Genomic DNA, 22,786 nt, shown 5'->3' on the forward strand with positions numbered 1-22,786 from the left:
TAGACTGTGCTCAGGAAGGGAAGCACTGCTGAGCTTTTATAAGATTAAGATTTCTCTCTGGGAGTAAGAAGTAGAAGGGTCACTGAATGCTATTTTTACTTTTAGGTTATGTTTACTCTGATCAAATAAAAGTGTAGTGGTTTTTCAGATCCAGAAGTCAAAACATAGCCAATCTGTGGATTCTGAAGAGTTCTGCAGGGCCCCTGAAATAAAGATAGGAAAAGTAGCCAGGTTAGTCTGATATTCACAGGAAAGTGTCCTGAGAGAAAGCTTTCAGAGGTAAAAAGGTTGTACCAGCAACCCAGAGACATGGGTCTTGAAAAAGGTACATAATCAGGAAGAAGGAGGTTGTGACCCCACTCACTGAAATTACCTTTGATCTTGTATGAGAGATTCAAACGCCTTCTGCTTCCTGCTAAGGTCTTTGTGGAAACTTCAACGATATCCAGACAGATGACTTCAAAGCCACAAGCGGTGTAGTGGAAGGAACAGCAGCCGCCTTTGCCAATACCTGGAAAACCCAGGCTGATTGCTCTAATGTCAAAAACATCTTTGAGAACCCCTGTACCCTCAGCATAGAAAATGGTATGTTCGTTAAAATAATATTTTTCTTCTACAATGAGAAGACCAAATACATCTGACAAAAATAGGTATCAGAAACAAATTCAGATTCTAAATTCCATGTTACGTTTAGATGGTTTTAAAAATTAAATCATAGCAAAAGATTAGCTTGAAAAACAAGGCAATTATTTAACTGCAAGAAATATTAACAGGATGTTGTGACTCATTTTAACTAATCCAATCTTGCCCACCCACTTTCAGTCAGATGAGATTGAGGGTTTCTCTTCATAAATAATAATAATACTTAAGACTAATAGACTATTTTAGAGCCTCACAATAGCCCTGTGAGTTAAGAAGTGAAGTGTTAAGATTCCCATTTTGCATATGGGGAAACTGAGGCACAGAAGAGGTTATCATTCCATCCTGTAAGATGCTGAGTGCCATCTAGAAGGTGTGGTGTGCTCAGAACTTTGCATGTTTGGACTGTATGTAACTTGCCCAGTGCTGCACAGTGAGTCATGAATCATACTTGGAATTCATTGGTTCACAGCTCTCAATCTTCTGTTCTAACCAATAAAGAACTTAAGATTTTACAGTCCACAAGCCACTCTTTCTGCTGCTAATATGAATTGAGCCATTGGTAATCCACATTGAAAATCTCCTGTTTCAAAACACAAGTTCAAGTTTTTGCAGCTTAATCAAAGGCAGCCATTGTGATTTAGCTTCAGTCAGTTTATGACATGTTCACATTTCTGTACAAAGAGAGTGGGCAGCTTTTTGTGTTTGAAGAAATACAGAGCCAAATTCTACTTTTTGTTATGCTTCTGCAACTCCGCTGAACACAACGGGGTTACAATGATGTAACTGGGAAGAGAATTTAACCCATAAAGTGAAACATGAATTCCACGCATTTTCTGTTTTTCCAGAAAAATACGCTCAGCACTGGTGCGGATTGCTGACTGACACTCAAGGACCTTTTGCTGAATGCCACTCAACAGTGAATCCAGATGTTTACCACACGGTACTTTGCTAGTTATTTCTTTCGCCTTTATAATAGCACCAGTAAGAGTCTGATCCCTGATACCAAGTGCCAGGAGAAACACGTACTGAACAGGAGGACCTGGTTTAGACACCCAATTTGCTTCTGACAAGTTCATCAGGCTACAATAATGTTTAACTGTAATTTGATTTCATGTAATCTACTCCTTCTCTAAGTAGGCATTTTTCTTTACACTATCAGGAAGATAAGTTTACTTGTTTCACTTTTTATGTGACACTGCATTGATTGCAAATATCTGATATAAAGAATAAAACTATTTTTTCCTTAAATAAAAGGAGGAACATAAAAATACAGCTGCAGGCATCTATTGTACTTCCTTGTAAAGGATTGCATCTTTTTTGCAGGTACTCAGGGTAATTTCCCTTGCAGGGAAGTAATCCAAATTTGTGTGTCTGAAACACTCTTAGATAACTAAGACTGCAAAGAAAGAAATGCTTAGATTTTTATACAGATATAAATATACAGACATTAATGGGCCAAATTCTGCTGTCAATTACATTGATGAAAATCCAGAATAAACCGATTGACATATTTCAGATCTATACTGGGGAAAATCAGAGCACCATTTGGTCCATTAGGTTGCAAAGTGAGTACATCAAGGTAGAATTTGGCCCTATAATCCATTATAAGACTAAACAGAGCCAGTGATTTTGGCATGTGAATGCAAAAACTTAAAGGGAAATTTCTTTGGATGGGCAGTTCAGTGATTACTAATGAGTCTTATCTGTATTCCTAGAACTGTCTGTTTGACACCTGTAACTGTGAAAAGAGTGAGGATTGTATGTGTGCTGCCCTCTCTACCTATGTCAGAGCCTGTGCTGCCAAAGGAGTCCTGTTGAGCGGATGGAGGACCAATGTCTGCAGTAAGTTTTAAAACCATTCACTGGTTAAAAATGGTCAGCCAGTAGAACCTTTATACCAGTTTCCAAGAAATCCATGGCTCTCCCAGTCAAATCTTAAACAAAAGTTTGATGGTGTTCTAGCACCCCTTATAGAATCTAAGGGGTATGAGTAATGGGGGATGTAATGAAAGATAAGTAGGAAGTTAACTAAAGAAGATGCTTCATGAGAATCATGCCTAAGCTGAATGAAAGTCCCAAGGAAATATCAGGGAGCATAAGGCTTTTACTGTGGTTTAATATAATTAGGATGCTTCCAGTTTTATTACTTTAATATACTGATGGTGGAAGGAGGAAGGAGGGTTAGGGTTTAAAAATAAACTGTACAAATCAATATGGGTTAAATTCTCCTCTTGTTTAAACTGAAGGAACCTCATTGACAGCAATGGGGTTCTCTAGTGTACCCATCCGAGATAGTAATTTGTGCGGTAAATTTTGTAGTACAAGTCCAAAAGCCATGTAAATTACATTAAAATTGACCTCACTTCAGAATTTCATCCATTCCATTTTAATCTGTGGACATACAGGATCTGTTTTATCATACATAATATATCCAAAATCTGGCATTTATAGCCATCATTAAATAAGCTATGAATGTAACTTACTTTTTTTTACTCTCTCAAGCCATAACTTCATGCCCCAAATCCCTGACGTACAGCTATGTTGTCAATTCCTGCCAACCCACTTGCCGATCTTTGAGTGAGCCCGATGTCACATGCAACATCAAGTTCACTCCAGTTGATGGCTGCACCTGTGCAAATGGAACTTACATGGATGAAAATGGCAAATGCGTGCCCGCTACTAGCTGTCCTTGTTATTACAAAGGATCTGTGCTACCTTCTGGAGAGGTTGTTCACGACAGTGGGGTCATATGGTAAGAGGTTCTTTAACAAAACACGGGCTGGACACTGGCAATCATGGAATCATATATATTTTATGGAGTCTAGTCAAGTCAAATGAGTTTCTCTCCCAGTTTAAGAATTTTCAGAGTGAAAATCACAATTATTCATGAATTTTTAGGATTGTCTTTGTTTAGAAGTCTTTCTTTAATCCAGTCAACTAACTCAATTAGCCATATTTTCTCCCTGAATTTAAAAGGTTAAAAAAGTCTACCAGTTTGATATTCCCTGTACTTAAAATGAAGAATGCTGGTGAAACGAATAATATTATGGAAGAAACTTTTTAAGTAATAATCTATGTAGACAAACTGACTGGGTGGCATTGTCTTAGCATAAGGCACAAGCTTGTTTTCTGGACAGCTATAGCAGAAATGATATGCAAACAATGTACACCGTTCTGCTGAAAAGACACTTTCTATCTCTGGCCACAAGGTGGCATTTCAGTATCCCAGATTCCATAGGAAAGACTGGATGTATGGCAAGATAGAAGCAGCTCTCCATGTAACTAACTATGATTTGAAGCAAACATAATTTCTTTCTCTTTCTCACAGCTCTTGCATACATGGAAAGCTGGACTGCGTTAGAGTGAAACCACAACCAGGTATAACCCCTTTAAAGCTTTATTTTAATTCCCTCCCACACTTCTGAGTGAACTCTGTTTTATTACAACGATGAAGATAGCAAACATCTGAAACCCAGCAGGGAAATTAACCCACCAGAAACCATTTGCATAGCAGTTTTGTAGTATCGAGGATATAATTCTTGAAATGCAAAGTTCCATTCTTTGTATTGTGGCATAGTGGAAACAAAATATGACAAGAACTAAAGGATCTAATTCACAGCAAGATAAGATCTGGTCGCAGTTTTACATATAAAAAAGAAAATTGCCCTAGGGAGTACATAAGAACCACTGAATTTCCTAAAAATAAAAAATTATTGGAAGTTTGATAAATATAGGGTGAGGGGTGTCCTTTATGAATTGTTCTCCAAAAGGCAAATTTCCATGAGACTTCTTAAAAATGAAAGTCAGCAAAAGGAAGCAAAAAATAAATAAAAATAATACCGCTGTTAATATAGTTACACGAATCAGTTTCTTTTTTCAACAAAGAAATGATGGTTGGATGTATTTCTTAACAACTGAAAGGTGGTTCAAAGCACTTATCACAGATTTCAGTGTGTATTAGGTAAAACCCAATAGTATAACGTACCACAGACTCCATTCTCCATACAGCAGAAGAAAAAACATTAAGATCCTGTGCCACTGGCAATTTTTGTAATGACATTCACAGCCAGGGCTCTGGCCTTACTTCTGGTTCAGATGTTTAATCCTACAGCTATCATCAGGTGCTTATCCAAGACGTGGCACCCAATCCTGCAGTCGCTACTCAAACAAAAATCTCCCACTGGTGTCAGTGGGAGTTTTAACTGAATCAAGACTGCAGGATTTGGCTACAGTTACCATATCTGTGCTTGCAGAGGGGGTAATTAAACATGCAGATGACCAGTTCCGTAACTAACTGGCCATTTGTGCATGCTGTTACATTGCACATGAAAGCTATGCATATGCTATTCCAAAATCCAAAGTAATGTATGAATTAGTTGCAATTTTTTTTCTAACTATAATTCCAAGTTTACAACCAAAAGCAATGAGCTCCTATATCTGAGGTCATTTATAATTCTAAACAAAGCCTTATGCCAGCTACATGGCTAAATGATTTCAGCAGAGAGCTAAAACGCGTGACAGAGCAAATCAAGGTTATTTACCAGTAACTGGAGCGTTCCAACTAGATTGTGTTCCTTGGTTTAACTCTAAAATCAGGGCTCTTTGGAGGCATATTCATAACAAATAATTACTATAGCAATAGCTGATAACTCTGTGTCTTATGTCTTATGACTTTTGTCTCCTACAGTCTGTGCAGCTCCCATGGTCTACTTTGACTGCAGCAATGTCACTGCAGGCACAATTGGATCCGAGTGCCAGAAGAGCTGTCAGACGCTTGACATGGGCTGCGTAAGTGCCAATTCCTTATGCCCACTTGATAACATTTTCACATCCTGACCAAAATTAAATCTCTCACACTCTGTGCTGTTGCAGTTGAATGTTTCTTTCCCACTGACATGATTTATCAAGTGATGTTTTCTCTGTGGTTCTTACAGTACAGCACACAGTGTGTCTCTGGCTGCGTGTGCCCTAATGATCTCGTGTCTGATGGCAAAGGTGGCTGTGTAGCTGTGGGGGACTGTCCATGTGTTCACAATGAGGCCTCTTACAATCCAGGAGAAACAATCAAAGTCAGCTGTAACACATGGTAGGTGTATGTTGAATAATTATGGTTTTCACAGTCCTAAAGGGGGATGGGTACATGTCCGTGCCGCTTAAACTTGAGAAGAATCTCATTTTGCTGTAGCAGAATTAAGACTTGTAGCACACATTTGAATGGGGCTCATATTCCATGCAACAGAAGGTGATGATAGATATACACATAGCCTGTGTTCTAGAATGTGGTTGGCAGTGGGATCCTTCACTGCAAGAGGGTTAGTAGTTAGTTCAGAATTGGTATCTAATGTTGAAATCTAATATTCAGCATAAAAAAAAAACCAGGCTCTCCTCATTCTTTTCAAAGCCAAACAAGAATAGTTAGGAAATGATGAGGACAATGGTGGGCTTTATATGCCCTCATCTCCATTAGAGACGCACGGGAAAACTTTATGCCTGCTCAGTCTACATGCAGTCCCTCAGTGGTGCATACATCTCAAAAAATTCTAAGGGGTTTTGAAATCCAAAAGGTTTTTAAATCATATCGCCCACTTAGTCAGAAAATAAATTTATCTTTGGGAATTAATGGGGTCTATGTCCTGTTGGCCCAGAGCTACTATACATTACCGTTTAACATTAGTAAGCACTATTTCCCAGGATCATCAGTTTAATGTATTTTGGGGATAAACAAATTTGGAATCAAATTTACATCTGGCTATATAAGGAGAAATGAATATGTTAAAGTATTTTTGTTACAATTGACCTTTTTTCTCCCGCCTAGCACTTGTAAAAACAGAATGTGGCAATGCACCAATGAATCTTGCCTGGCAACCTGCTCAGTTTATGGAGATGGTCATTACATTACTTTTGATGGCAAACGCTTCAGCTTTAGTGGAGATTGCGAATACACACTGGCCCAGGTACTGAGCTTCTTTCCTAGGATTATTACACCACTAAAAGTATCTTGTGTTCCTACATGTGGTGACCTTGCATCACTAACTTTAACTATCACTCCTGTTCTCAGGATTACTGTGGTAAAAACAGTACCAGCCTTGGAACCTTCCGAGTTATCACTGAGAACATCCCCTGTGGAACCACTGGGACCACCTGCTCAAAGGCCATTAAAGTCTTCCTACGGGTGAGTAGCTTCTTTGATAAACTGTGGGAAAGAACATGTGTATCTGGTCTCTGACATGAGTAAGATGCACAATAGACTGTCCAAGGTAGATCTCACTGTAAAAATATCCAATCGGACAGCATAACCTTTCCTAGACATCCAAACTTGCTGCCAGCAATTGCGCTATATTTTAGGAAAAAATGCTATAGAATAATTCAGACAGTTACGGATATGTTAAATCTGTTGGCTTTTTAACTGGCTTTTCTTCCTATTTCAGAACTATGAACTGGTACTCAGTGATGGAAAGTTTGAAGTGATAGAGAAGGTCCGTGGAGGGGAAGTGCCATACAAGGTCCGTTACATGGGCATCTACATGGTGATTGACACTGACACTGGGCTGATTCTCATGTGGGATAAGAAAACCAGCATATTCATCAAGCTCAGCCCAGATTTTAAGGTGAGTTTTAGAAGCTGTATGACTGGGATCAACTCCTATGGATACACTTTAGTGTTACCTCTTGAAGGAGAAAATGGAAGTGCAGTGAAACATAAGTAAGACTTTGACTGCAAGACCGAATGAACTCCTATTGCATATTTTCAACCTTTCAGTGGTGTCTCAAAATAGATCCTTTAGAGTGACAGACCCTAGTGGGGTGATAGGCTGCTTCTGAGTACATCATTCATGTACACAAATTACATAATGATTTCATAACTAACTAATAGCAGAACACTCATTAAAGGTCATTACTAATAAGGTAGGTTCACAATTAAATAAAACTAGTTAGGATTTTTAAAAAAAAAAAGAATTAAGAACAAAATTATGTGTCTACTTTACTTCTTTCTTCAGACAGGATTCAATACAATAAAAAAAGGGTAAGTTTTTTGGTAAAGGTATCTGCGGGGAAAAGTGTGAGGCTGTCACTGAAGAGCCAAAGTCTACATTACATCTGAAAAGTCAGAGTTTCAGTTAATCACAGACACTGGCAAACACATTTTATTAGCACTCATCAGTTTGTTTGTTTCTCTACGCAGGGTCAGGTCTGTGGCTTGTGTGGGAACTACGATGGCAACGGCATTAATGACTTTACCACCAGAAGTCAGTCTGTGGTAGGAGATGTGCTGGAGTTTGGAAACAGCTGGAAGGTTTCTCCGACTTGCCCAGATGCCAAGAGCAACAAGGATCCTTGCACTGCAAACCCTTATAGGAACTCCTGGGCCCAGAAGCAGTGCAGCATAATCAACAGCAAAGTATTTGCTGCCTGTCACTCTCAGGTATAGCAAATCCTTATGTGGAATCCTTCTAAGCAGGGATTATAATATATACAGAATACCTTAGTGATGCACATTGCGTTGCCATTCCCTGCAGTAAACATAAGGATGCTCTACCTGTTTTTTAATGTATATGTACATTTGATTGTGGAAGAAGCATCATGGGCTTGATCCGGTTCCACACTGAAGTCAATGGAAAGATTTGACTTCAATGGGAGCTGGATCAGGTCCTTTCAGACCAAACTGGACCCATAGCTAATTCCAGGAGAACTATGCAGAAATTTCACTGAGATTCATTTTCTCTTTTTGCCAAGTAAGCTGGTACATCAAAGAAGTATGTGTCACTTGCACAGACGTCATCAGATCACCCTTTTTATATGGGACAATCACAGGATGTGTTATTCTGTCCAGCAGGATTAGCTTCTGATAATACCTTTAATTGATAACAGGATGATTGTTGTGATAGGATGTACTAATCTAATTATATTATTTTTTTCAATTAATTTGTAATGTCCCACAGCTGTTAGGGTAGTCACTTCTCTTACGATTACTAATGCGAGGCGTGTCCTAAACTTGATGTCTTCACTTGACTTTATGAAAAAAAATATTCTTGTAATTTCCCCCCTAACTTAGACTCTTTTTTCCAAAAATCAGAGTTTATTCTGCATGCAGTTCCATTGCTACAGGGAATGATGCTACAAGAGGAAAAGAAAAGAAAGGCATCCATTTACAAATATTTGACTGAAATTTTAGGAGGAGAGGGAATTGCTATCGCAAAGCAAGATGACAAGTGCAAGGAACAAAAATTATATGTCATGTATTCTAACAGGTTGAACCAAATGAATATTATGAAGCATGCGTGACTGATGCTTGTGCCTGTGACACTGGGGGAGATTGTGAATGTTTCTGTACAGCGGTGGCTTCATATGCTCAAGCATGTAATGAGGCTGGCATTTGTGTTGCATGGAGAACACCATCTATCTGTCGTGAGTATTATAACATAACTTCATGGAGGGAGAGGGAGAAAAAGAAATAAAGAGTGAGAAGGGAAAAAAACATAGGAAGAAATGAAGAGGAGTAAAGTACTGTTCCTGAGATGCACTACAATCTGGAAAATAGTAAAATAGCCCAAAGCAAACAGCAAATTATCAATAGAACTATCTACAAAACTTCCTTTTCCAATCTCTCTCCAATTGTAGATATGATTGAAATAAAACTGTGCCCTAGTGATTGTATTAGTTGTTAAATTACTGTATTATCTAGTTACAGATTGTGATATACCACTGCCATCCTAGTAAGTTTTATATATATAAAACTTATATATATATATATACACACACACACACACAGAGCTGTTATCTGTCACAGTGTAAGTAAATAGCAATGCATAGTAGCAGCTGAAAAATTTATGTTCCAGTTAATTGAGTTTTATGCTTTCTGTCAGTGTCTTGTAGAGGCTTTGAAACATCACTGTACTCAATACAACTGTAGAAGTAAGATAATCATATTGAATTAGAAACAGGATAACTACTGTTCACTACTTGCAGAATTATGCTAGCATTATGGGATTTGTACACAGCATATGGATAGCTAAGAAGCACTTTGGAAACATTTTGTTACATGTATATTTTCACCCATTTTGCCCTCTTCCAGCTCTGTTCTGTGATTACTACAACCCGCAGGGGGAATGTGAGTGGCACTACAAGCCTTGTGGGTCCCCTTGTATGAAGACCTGCAGGAACCCAAGTGGAAAATGCCTTCATGAGTTACAAGGCTTGGAAGGTAAAATACATTAACTATATCTCACTCTACTTATAAAACCTAATTACTGATGGTGAACTAAAATTCCTACTTCTCAATATATTTAATATTTTTATTAGAAAGTACAAGCCAGGTTAGTGATTATGGAGTTTTCTGAATTGTGTGTAATTCTCTAAAGGGGTCATGATCTTCTTTGGGATTAAAATCCAAATTATTGTATTTGAACTCTGAGAGAAATTCATGCTATGGCAGCAATATCATCATGTCACTAAGGGTGACATTCCACCCCTCAACAAGAAATCAATGCAGACTTTAGATAGTTGTCTAGAGACACCCGCAGTTTAAGAGATCCAGTGTCAATATAACTCTCTTTGTTACTGCAGGCTGCTATCCAAAGTGTCCAGAGGACAAGCCCTATTTCGATGAAGATGATATGGAGTGTGTTGATCACTGTGGCTGTTATGATGCCAAGGGAAAATATTACAAGCCAGGAACACCCATTCGTTCAGAAGAGAACTGTCAATCATGGTAAGCTTAGCTGTATGAGGATTTTAGGAGGATCCGAACATAATGTACTGGCCATTAAACTCCATGGTTTGCTAACAGGAATTGGTCTTGTACCTACTGTGCATAAATTACTATTGAATACATAAACACTTTTATTTCTGGGACTGGGAAAGGAAAGGATCATGATCTGAAATTCTTTCCTTTTGAGTGATTTGCTTGAAGCATATTTCTCTGTTTTATTGCGCATTGTGTATTATCCTAAAAAAGACAACCTTCTTTGTACTTCATTTAGGAAACAAATTGACAAGGTATTACTGAAATCATTATCTAAAATTGCTCTATAGCTTAATTCTGTTCATTTGTTTTTGCTATTGTCTTGGCATGTATCTGTCTAGGAGAGTTCTTCAGTATTTTTATATGTTTTATTTTTTGTAACTGATTTCTTCCTTACACAGATATTTACTTAGGGACATATTCTGATATGCTTCTCATGCTGAATAGCAATTTACTCCACAAAGTCAATAGGACTACTTGCAGAGTACAGTGTTAGTGTGAACAAAGGTACCAGAATCTAGCCCTTAATTAGTAAGTGAGAAATCCCTATCTTTGTGCACAGCCTGAGTAAACAGACTGTGTTCTCACAGGGGCATACCATCAAGGTCTGAGGAGAGGGAATCCTCCTCACTAGGCTGCAGAGCAGCTAAATTGATTCTCTGGCAGCTATTTCAACCTAAGAGCAACAGTAACTCCTCCACCACCATCCTTGCTGCACTTCCCCTCCACTGCAGGGAAGTAGTCAGTGGAGCCCTTCCTGCTGCCTCCAAAACCTTCTTCTGTGGCATCATGGAAGGGATGCAGTGCAGAGTATTGTTAATAGGCACAGATGGTGTTACAAATCCTGTCTGCAGACTGAAAGAAGCCTGCCCACCCTGCCTTTCTGCAGCAGAACTGCACCGGTGTGAGAGCTCAGGGACCTCCTATCACAGGATGGATGAGAACATGACTTGGAGAAAGATTAGGTCTTTTTGAGCTTACCCACACAACTTTTCTCCATCAACTTCATTTTGTTCCTTGGAATATAAATGCAACAGAAACAGTTAAAACAGTAAAATGTATGTGGTTATCCTTTATGCATCTTCAGTCCCATATTTTTTTCTCTTTTCCCCCCACAGTGAATGCACAATGAATGGCATTAAGTGTGAATATGATGAAGATGGTATGTTGACACAGCAGCTTTTATCTGAACACGAACTTTTTGGAACAATCTATTCCATATTACAGGAAATCTAATGATGATATTCTCTTTTGATTTACAGACTGCTACTGCACATATGATGGAAAGCAATATGAGTATGAGGATGTCATCTACAACACTACAGATGGTATTGGCGGGTGTATCATTGCAACTTGTGGTCACAATGGAACAATTGATAGAAAAGTCTATGCATGTTCTACACCCTTAACCACAACACCGTTTGTATTTTCCTCTTCAACACCTATATCCACCACAACAGGTATATTTTGAATGAATACATGAGCTCACTGTACTCTTACTTGCTGTTGAGTGAAATTTACCTACCAAACCATGCCTATAACTCTAATGAATGGATCAGAAACTCAAAAACTAATAAGACCTATTTTTATTTGCATTTTGTGTATTTTATATAGTTTTGATTATAGCTAGAAAACAAATTGAAACATGAAAATATAGAAAATAAAACCACTGTGCATGGTTTTGATATTATCTTTGCTCAAATTCAGACAGATTCATTAGAAAACAATCCCATGGGTATTTTATAAACTGTTATAGCAACTGATTCTATACCACTCTTGTTAAACTGCTATATAGAAAATTTCCACAGATAGTAATCGGCACAGTCATAGAATCATTCCCTATTATTCATTTATTAAATTGCAGAATGACTAATTTCTCCTAAAATCCCTGTCAGTATCACAGTATTTTGAAAATGTGGTTAGTAAATGGATTGCTCAGACCGAGATACTATGCTTTTCACCTCTAGATCTCTGGTTCAATCTGTCCCAGATTGGTAATGGCTGAAAGTCATGACCATCTGATGGTTGTTTGGTAGCACACGTGAGATTAGTTAGTCATTTTATTATAGTTCTTAGTGCTACATCACAGAAACTGTCACCATAGTTGACATTAACTGGCAACTTTTCAGACGTTTCAGAGAGGCCTGCATTGAATCAGCAAGGAGCATGAATTACTCTCTCCACCCAAGAGATGGTCCTTTACAAACAGACTTGAAGCACATTAGGGCAGCATAAGGAAACTTATACCCCTGATTCAACCCTGCAGTAATTGTTCTATGAACAAATAGAGAGGAGTGCAGGCAATGTGACATGTTCATGAGCAGTAAATTTATATAACAAATAAATTATGTGCATATGTGGCCTTCTCCAAAGCCCACTGAATTCAATTATGTCTTTCCATAGCTTCAGTGGGCTTTGGATCGGGACTTTAATGTTCATGAGAAAGTGCAAACATGCTGCGCAACATGGAAAATGTTATGCAAAGATGTTTTTTCCCAAGTGTGCAAATTATGCATGTGTAAGTCAGGCAACTATTTTTGACATTTTGGTCATTACTCTTTTTCCTAGCACATCACAAGAAATAATGGACATGCCCTTGGAAGTGATAAATCCAGGCATACCAACAAATTCATATGTTGTGGTTATTTTCACTATTTGAATGGATATTCATTATAATTTAACTAGCCTAATAAATGGATATATTTTTGAGCTGAGTACACTAGCTCATGCCCTTTGGCCAGTGCCTAGACAAGCCCATCTTCCTACAGATAGCTGACATCACACTCAGTCTATTTGGTATAATAGAAAGGAGAATATTTGCTGGAACTTCTTAGTATTCTTCATTTAAAATTGAAGGTTGAGTACTAAATTTTCATTCTTTTTGGTTTTTAACTACAGTGACACCGACTACACCAGTCTGCGTTCGTGAAGTATGTCAGTGGTCACAATGGTATGATGTGAGCCATCCAGGGCCTGGGATCAACGATGGAGATTTTGACACTTTTGATAACTTAAGAGACAAAGGTTATAAAGTTTGCAAAGCTCCAAAGGCTGTTGAATGCAGAGCTGAAAAATTCCCAAACACACCATTAAATGAACTAGAGCAAAAGGTAGAATGTAGTACAACAACGGGACTAATATGTTATAATAAGGATCAGCAACAAATGATCTGTCACAACTTCCAGATAAAAATCTTATGCTGTAGCTTTGTACCATGTGATTATACAACTCCTGCTACCACAACGCCCGAGGAGACTACAACACCCATCACAAAAACGACCACTCCAGAAACTACTGTAACCAGTATCTCTTCAACAACTACAGCACTACCTACCAGCACAGAACCTAAAACAACTACTCTTTCCACAAGTACCATGACCTCCAAAACTCCTTCCACAACTCCAGTCACAGAAACAGCGAGTGTGTCCACTTCAACTCTTAGAACCACAGCTCCAACAACAACAATCCCTGAAACAACTGCTAGCCCTTCAACAGAAACTGTATATACTACAGGAGAAATCACCTCCATAACACCTTGTAAACCAAAATGCAAATGGTCTGAATGGCATGATGTCCATTTTCCCAGTCTGGACAATAAAGGAGATTCTGAAACATATGATGATATTAGAGCTGCAGGAAAAGTGATCTGCAGCAAACCTGAAAATATAGAATGTCGAGCTGAGAAATTCCCAGAAAAATCAATTGATAACATTGGCCAAACTGTCCAGTGCAATGTATCCTTTGGACTTGTCTGCAGGAATGAAGATCAGGAAGGAGTGCTCCAAATGTGCTATAACTATCAAATAAAAGTATTCTGCTGTGATGATTTTAGTCATTGCCCATCCACAACTACAGAAACTACAACAACTGCAGGCACAACTATTGTTTCAACGGAAACTTCCACCCAGACTCCTACAACTACAGAAACTACAACTTCAACAGTAAGAACTACACCTTCAACCACCACAACAACAGAAACCACAACCAAAGAAGTTACAACAGCTACTCCTTTAACAACCACCCCTGTAGAAACTACAACAATCATAACTATACCTTTCACTACCACAACCACAGAAACTACAACTACTCTAGGCACACCCATTGTTTCAACAGAAACGTCCACTCTGACTTCTACAACTACAGAAACTACATCAACAGTAGGAACTACACATTCATCCACCACCAGCATTGAAACTACAACAATCACAACTACACCTTTCACTACCACAACCACACAAACTACAACAACCTCAGGCACTACAACCATGACAACCCCTCACACTACTACTACAATACCAACCACTACGCCAATAACCTCAACACCAATTCCAAGCACTTTTACAACTACAACTACTTCACCAACCACAACTCAAACCACCACCACAGAATTTACCACAATAGTAAGTACAACCACTACACCAACAACCACTGAAACTACCACAGCTGCAACTACTACACCTATTTCAACAACAAAACCTACATCATCAATAACAGTAACTACTCCAGCAATAACCACAGTCTCAGAAACTACAACAGCTGTGACAACTGTTCCTATAACAACTCCTGGTTGTTTTAAAGAACTATGTGAATGGTCACAATGGTATGATGTAAGTTACCCAGGGTCTGCTATCAATGATGGAGATTTCGATACATTTAAGAATATAAGAGCTAAAGGATACAAAGTATGCAAAGCTCCAAAGGCTGTGGAATGCAGAGCAGAAAGATTCCCTAACACACCATTAAATGAGCTGGAGCAAAATGTAATATGCAGCAAAACAGAAGGGCTGATATGTTATAACAAGGATCAACTTCCACCAATCTGCTATAATTACCAGATCAAAATTCAGTGTTGCCAAAATGTAAATGTACCATGCCCAGCCACTACAACGACAGTAACAACCATCCCAACGACTACCCGAATAGTAACAACCACCCCAGCCACTACCCCAATTGTAACAACCACCCCAGCCACTACTCCAAGAGTAACAACCACCACAACAATACTAACAACCACCCCAACTATTACCCCAATAGGAACAACCACCCCAGCCACTACTCCAAGAGTAACAACTACCCCAGCCACTACTCCAAGAGTAACAACCACCACAACAATACTAACAACCACCCCAACCATTACCCCAATAGGAACAACCACCCCAGCCACTACTCCAAGAGTAACAACTACCCCAGCCACTACTCCAAGAGTAACAACCACCACAACAATACTAACAACCACCCCAACCATTACCCCAATAGGAACAACCACCCCAGCCACTACTCCAAGAATAACAACTACCCCAGCCACTACTCCAAGAGTAACAACCACCACAACAATACTAACAACCACCCCAACCATTACCCCAATAGGAACAACCACCCCAGCCACTACTCCAAGAGTAACAACTACCCTAGCCACTACTCCAAGAGTAACAACCACCACAACAATACTAACAACCACCCCAACCATTACCCCAAGAGGAACAACTACCCCAGCCACTACTCCAAGAGTAACAACCACCACAACAATAGTAACAACCACCCCAACCATTACCCCAATAGGAACAACCACCCCAGCCACTACTCCAAGAGTAACAACCACCACAACAATACTAACAACCACCCCAACCATTACCCCAATAGGAACAACCACCCCAGCCACTACTCCAAGAGCAACAACCACCCCAGCTACTACCCGAATAGAAACAACCACCCCAGCAACTACAACACCAGTAACAACCACTCCAACCACTACAACAGTGAAAATCACCCCAGCTACGACCCGAATAGAAACAACCACCCCAGCAACTACTCCAATAGTAAAAACCACCCCAGCCACTACAACACCAGTAACAACCACTCCAGCCACTAAAACAGTGAAAACCACCCCAGCTACTACCCGAATACAAACAGCCACCCCAGCAACTACTCCAATAGTAAAAACCACCCCAGCCACAACAAAGACAGTAACAACAAGGACGACAGCAATGACACACCACATTATTACCCATATAAAAACAACACAACCACCTCAGACAGGACCTATATATCAAGAAACGACTAAAGCAATGCACAGTACAACTAAAGAAACCACACTGGTGAATAAAACAACACCAGAAAGAACTCCAGTCACAACAACATCAACAATCTCCACAACACTGCCAACTACCACAATTGTAGAAACCACCACTAGTGAAACAACCCAAAGCACAACGACAATTGGTACCACCTCTCTACCTACCACAGAAATCCCCACAACATCGCCAAGACCCACAACTCCACGAACATCTACTTCCTCAACTACAACATGTAAGCCAAAGTGCACATGGTCCAAATGGTTTGATGTCGATTTTCCCTCTTCTGGACCTAAAGAAGGAGACATTGAAACCTACAACAACATAAGGGCAGCAGGAGAGAGAATCTGCAGAAAGCCTGAAAATATTGAGTGTAGGGCAGAAAACTACCCGGACATAAGCATCAACCAGATCGGTCAAGTTGTGCAGTGCGATGTCAATTTCGGGCTGGTGTGCAAAAATGAGGATCAAATTGGGAAATTTAAAATGTGTTTCAATTACGAGGTACGAGTTTTGTGCTGTGAAGAAAACCCTAACTGCCCAACCACAACCAGAAGTATCGCGACCACAACTACACGTATGCCACCAACTACACTCAAAGAAACCATCACTGAAGTCACAACTTCGCCTAAACCACCAGTCACAGAAACACCAGGAACTACCACTTCTGAAACAACTCCAATCACTACACCTAAAAGTATAACCAGAAGCACAATGGGCACCACCACTCTGCCTCCCAAAGAAACCACCACAACATCAACAATCTCCACAACACTGCCAACTACCACAATTGTAGAAACCACCACTAGTGAAACAACCCAAAGTACAACCACAACTGGTACTACCTCTCTACCTACCACAGAAATCCCCACAACATCGCCAAGACCCACAACTCCACGAACATCTACTTCCTCAACTACAACATGTCAGCCAACGTGCACATGGTCCAAATGGTTTGATGTCGATTTTCCCTCTTCTGGACCTAAAGAAGGAGACATTGAAACCTACAACAACATAAGGGCAGCAGGAGAGAGAATCTGCAGAAAGCCCGAAAATATTGAGTGTAGGGCAGAAAATTACCCGGACATAAGCATCGACCAGATCGGTCAAGTTGTGCAGTGCGATGTCAATTTCGGGCTGGTGTGCAAAAATGAGGATCAAATTGGGAAATTTAAAATGTGTTTCAATTACGAGGTACGAGTTTTGTGCTGTGAAGAAAACCCTAACTGCCCAACCACAACCAGAAGTATCGCGACCACAACTACACGTATGCCACCAACTACACTCAAAGAAACCACCACTGAAGTCACAACTTCGCCTAAACCACCAGTCACAGAAACACCAGGAACTACCACTTCTGAAACAACTCCAATCACTACACCTAAAAGTACAACCAGAAGCACAACGGGCACCACCACTCTGCCTCCCAAAGAAACCACCACAACATCAACAATCTCCACAACACTGCCAACTACCACAATTGTAGAAACCACCACTAGTGAAACAACCCAAAGTACAACGACAACTGGTACCACCACTCTACCTACCACAGAAATCCCCACAGCATCGCCAAGACCCACAACTCCACGAACATCTACTTCCTCACCTACAACATGTCAGCCAACGTGCACATGGTCCAAATGGTTTGATGTCGATTTTCCCTCTTCTGGACCTAAAGAAGGAGACATTGAAACCTATAACAACATAAGGGCAGCAGGAGAGATAATCTGCAGAAAGCCCGAAAATATTGAGTGTAGGGCAGAACATTACCCGGACATAAGCATCGACCAGATCGGTCAAGTTGTGCAGTGCGATGTCAATTTCGGGCTGGTGTGCAAAAATGAGGATCAAATTGGGAAATTAAAAATGTGTTTCAATTACGAGGTACGAGTTTTGTGCTGTGAAGAAAACCCTAACTGCCCAACCACAACCAGAAGTATTGCGACCACAACTACACGTATGCCACCAACTACACTCAAAGAAACCACCACTGAAGTCACAACTTCGCCTAAACCACCAGTCACAGAAACACCAGGAACTACCACTTCTGAAACAACTCCAATCACTACACCTAAAAGTACAACCAGAAGGACAACGGGCACCACCACTCTGCCTCCCAAAGAAACCACCACAACATCAACAATCTCCACAACACTGCCAACTACCACAATTGTAGAAACCACCACTAGTGAAACAACCCAAAGTACAACCACAACTGGTACCACCACTCTACCTACCACAGAAATCCCCACAACATCGCCAAGACCCACAACTCCACGAACATCTACTTCCTCAACTACAACATGTCAGCCAACGTGCACATGGTCCAAATGGTTTGATGTCGATTTTCCCTCTTCTGGACCTAAAGAAGGAGACATTGAAACCTACAACAACATAAGGGCAGCAGGAGAGAGAATCTGCAGAAAGCCCGAAAATATTGAGTGTAGGGCAGAAAATTACCCGGACATAAGCATCGACCAGATCGGTCAAGTTGTGCAGTGCGATGTCAATTTCGGGCTGGTGTGCAAAAATGAGGATCAAATTGGGAAATTTAAAATGTGTTTCAATTACGAGGTACGAGTTTTGTGCTGTGAAGAAAACCCTAACTGCCCAACCACAACCAGAAGTATCGCGACCACAACTACACGTATGCCACCAACTACACTCAAAGAAACCACCACTGAAGTCACAACTTCGCCTAAACCACCAGTCACAGAAACACCAGGAACTACCACTTCTGAAACAACTCCAATCACTACACCTAAAAGTACAACCAGAAGCACAACGGGCACCACCACTCTGCCTCCCAAAGAAACCACCACAACATCAACAATCTCCACAACACTGCCAACTACCACAATTGTAGAAACCACCACTAGTGAAACAACCCAAAGTACAACCACAACTGGTACCACCACTCTACCTACCACAGAAATCCCCACAACATCGCCAAGACCCACAACTCCACGAACATCTACTTCCTCAACTACAACATGTCAGCCAACGTGCACATGGTCCAAATGGTTTGATGTCGATTTTCCCTCTTCTGGACCTAAAGAAGGAGACATTGAAACCTATAACAACATAAGGGCAGCAGGAGAGATAATCTGCAGAAAGCCCGAAAATATTGAGTGTAGGGCAGAACATTACCCGGACATAAGCATCGACCAGATCGGTCAAGTTGTGCAGTGCGATGTCAATTTCGGGCTGGTGTGCAAAAATGAGGATCAAATTGGGAAATTAAAAATGTGTTTCAATTACGAGGTACGAGTTTTGTGCTGTGAAGAAAACCCTAACTGCCCAACCACAACCAGAAGTATTGCGACCACAACTACACGTATGCCACCAACTACACTCAAAGAAACCACCACTGAAGTCACAACTTCGCCTAAACCACCAGTCACAGAAACACCAGGAACTACCACTTCTGAAACAACTCCAATCACTACACCTAAAAGTACAACCAGAAGGACAACGGGCACCACCACTCTGCCTCCCAAAGAAACCACCACAACATCAACAATCTCCACAACACTGCCAACTACCACAATTGTAGAAACCACCACTAGTGAAACAACCCAAAGTACAACCACAACTGGTACCACCACTCTACCTACCACAGAAATCCCCACAACATCGCCAAGACCCACAACTCCACGAACATCTACTTCCTCAACTACAACATGTCAGCCAACGTGCACATGGTCCAAATGGTTTGATGTCGATTTTCCCTCTTCTGGACCTAAAGAAGGAGACATTGAAACCTACAACAACATAAGGGCAGCAGGAGAGAGAATCTGCAGAAAGCCCGAAAATATTGAGTGTAGGGCAGAAAATTACCCGGACATAAGCATCGACCAGATCGGTCAAGTTGTGCAGTGCGATGTCAATTTCGGGCTGGTGTGCAAAAATGAGGATCAAATTGGGAAATTTAAAATGTGTTTCAATTACGAGGTACGAGTTTTGTGCTGTGAAGAAAACCCTAACTGCCCAACCACAACCAGAAGTATCGCGACCACAACTACACGTATGCCACCAACTACACTCAAAGAAACCACCACTGAAGTCACAACTTCGCCTAAACCACCAGTCACAGAAACACCAGGAACTACCACTTCTGAAACAACTCCAATCACTACACCTAAAAGTACAACCAGAAGCACAACGGGCACCACCACTCTGCCTCCCAAAGAAACCACCACAACATCAACAATCTCCACAACACTGCCAACTACCACAATTGTAGAAACCACCACTAGTGAAACAACCCAAAGTACAACGACAACTGGTACCACCACTCTACCTACCACAGAAATCCCCACAGCATCGCCAAGACCCACAACTCCACGAACATCTACTTCCTCAACTACAACATGTCAGCCAACGTGCACATGGTCCAAATGGTTTGATGTCGATTTTCCCTCTTCTGGACCTAAAGAAGGAGACATTGAAACCTATAACAACATAAGGGCAGCAGGAGAGATAATCTGCAGAAAGCCCGAAAATATTGAGTGTAGGGCAGAAAATTACCCGGACATAAGCATCGACCAGATCGGTCAAGTTGTGCAGTGCGATGTCAATTTCGGGCTGGTGTGCAAAAATGAGGATCAAATTGGGAAATTTAAAATGTGTTTCAATTACGAGGTACGAGTTTTGTGCTGTGAAGAAAACCCTAACTGCCCAACCACAACCAGAAGTATCGCAACCACAACTACACGTATGCCACCAACTACACTCAAAGAAACCACCACTGAAGTCACAACTTCGCCTAAACCACCAGTCACAGAAACACCAGGAACTACCACTTCTGAAACAACTCCAATCACTACACCTAAAAGTACAACCAGAAGCACAACGGGCACCACCACTCTGCCTCCCAAAGAAACCACCACAACATCAACAATCTCCACAACACTGCCAACTACCACAATTGTAGAAACCACCACTAGTGAAACAACCCAAAGTACAACCACAACTGGTACCACCACTCTACCTACCACAGAAATCCCCACAACATCGCCAAGACCCACAACTCCACGAACATCTACTTCCTCACCTACAACATGTCAGCCAACGTGCACATGGTCCAAATGGTTTGATGTCGATTTTCCCTCTTCTGGACCTAAAGAAGGAGACATTGAAACCTACAACAACATAAGGGCAGCAGGAGAGAAAATCTGCAGAAAGCCTGAAAATATTGAGTGTAGGGCAGAAAATTACCCGGACATAAGCATCGACCAGATCGGTCAAGTTGTGCAGTGCGATGTCAATTTCGGGCTGGTGTGCAAAAATGAGGATCAAATTGGGAAATTTAAAATGTGTTTCAATTATGAGGTACGTGTTTTGTGCTGTGAAGAAAACCCTAACTGCCGAACCACAACCAGAAGTATCGCGACCACAACTACACGTATGCCACCAACTACACTCAAAGAAACCACCACTGAAGTCACAACTTCGCCTAAACCACCAGTCACAGAAACACCAGGAACTACCACTTCTGAAACAACTCCAATCACTACACCTAAAAGTACAACCAGAAGCACAACGGGCACCACCGCTCTGCCTCCCAAAGAAACCACCACAACATCAACAATCTCCACAACACTGCCAACTACCACAATTGTAGAAACCACCACTAGTGAAACAACCCAAAGTACAACCACAACTGGTACCACCACTCTACCTACCACAGAAATCCCCACAACATCGCCAAGACCCACAACTCCACGAACATCTACTTCCTCACCTACAACATGTCAGCCAACGTGCACATGGTCCAAATGGTTTGATGTCGATTTTCCCTCTTCTGGACCTAAAGAAGGAGACATTGAAACCTACAACAACATAAGGGCAGCAGGAGAGAAAATCTGCAGAAAGCCTGAAAATATTGAGTGTAGGGCAGAAAATTACCCGGACATAAGCATCGACCAGATCGGTCAAGTTGTGCAGTGCGATGTCAATTTCGGGCTGGTGTGCAAAAATGAGGATCAAATTGGGAAATTTAAAATGTGTTTCAATTACGAGGTACGTGTTTTGTGCTGTGAAGAAAATGTAAATTGTCCTGTTACAACCTCAGTTTTGTCAACAACGCCAACACGAGTAACCACGCCAACTGTCTCAAGTACACAAACAGGAACAACAGAAGTAACCATGACAACTACTCACTGTTTTTGCCAAATTGAGGATGCTGTTTTTGCACCTGGTAAGTCTTTTACAATCCATGAGAATATATTTAAAATAGATTTTTACATCATTTTTGAGTGGGTATTTTAATTAAAGTACAGATTAGAATTTTCTAATTATATTAAAATTTTACATAGTCACATTTAAC

At 40.6% G+C, this 22,786-nt stretch overlaps 1 protein-coding gene across 1 annotated transcript in view; it reads left to right on the plus strand.

The window, feature by feature from the left end:
* Window positions 1-22,786, plus strand: part of MUC5AC (mucin 5AC, oligomeric mucus/gel-forming) — a 55,824-nt gene that overhangs the window by 15,151 nt on the left and 17,887 nt on the right. Inside the window, exons 15-31 of the mRNA XM_043549057.1 lie at window positions 421-585; window positions 1,488-1,582; window positions 2,358-2,484; window positions 3,145-3,394; window positions 3,971-4,020; window positions 5,330-5,430; window positions 5,577-5,728; window positions 6,458-6,596; window positions 6,701-6,814; window positions 7,071-7,250; window positions 7,826-8,065; window positions 8,892-9,048; window positions 9,716-9,844; window positions 10,207-10,351; window positions 11,503-11,546; window positions 11,647-11,844; window positions 13,283-22,657. Of these exons, the coding sequence (XP_043404992.1) occupies window positions 421-585; window positions 1,488-1,582; window positions 2,358-2,484; window positions 3,145-3,394; window positions 3,971-4,020; window positions 5,330-5,430; window positions 5,577-5,728; window positions 6,458-6,596; window positions 6,701-6,814; window positions 7,071-7,250; window positions 7,826-8,065; window positions 8,892-9,048; window positions 9,716-9,844; window positions 10,207-10,351; window positions 11,503-11,546; window positions 11,647-11,844; window positions 13,283-22,657 (11,661 nt within the window). The remainder of the gene's footprint in view (window positions 1-420; window positions 586-1,487; window positions 1,583-2,357; window positions 2,485-3,144; window positions 3,395-3,970; window positions 4,021-5,329; window positions 5,431-5,576; window positions 5,729-6,457; window positions 6,597-6,700; window positions 6,815-7,070; window positions 7,251-7,825; window positions 8,066-8,891; window positions 9,049-9,715; window positions 9,845-10,206; window positions 10,352-11,502; window positions 11,547-11,646; window positions 11,845-13,282; window positions 22,658-22,786) is intronic.

Source organism: Chelonia mydas, chromosome 6 (assembly GCF_015237465.2).
Source record: "Chelonia mydas isolate rCheMyd1 chromosome 6, rCheMyd1.pri.v2, whole genome shotgun sequence".
Taxonomy (NCBI): Eukaryota; Metazoa; Chordata; order Testudines; family Cheloniidae; genus Chelonia; species Chelonia mydas.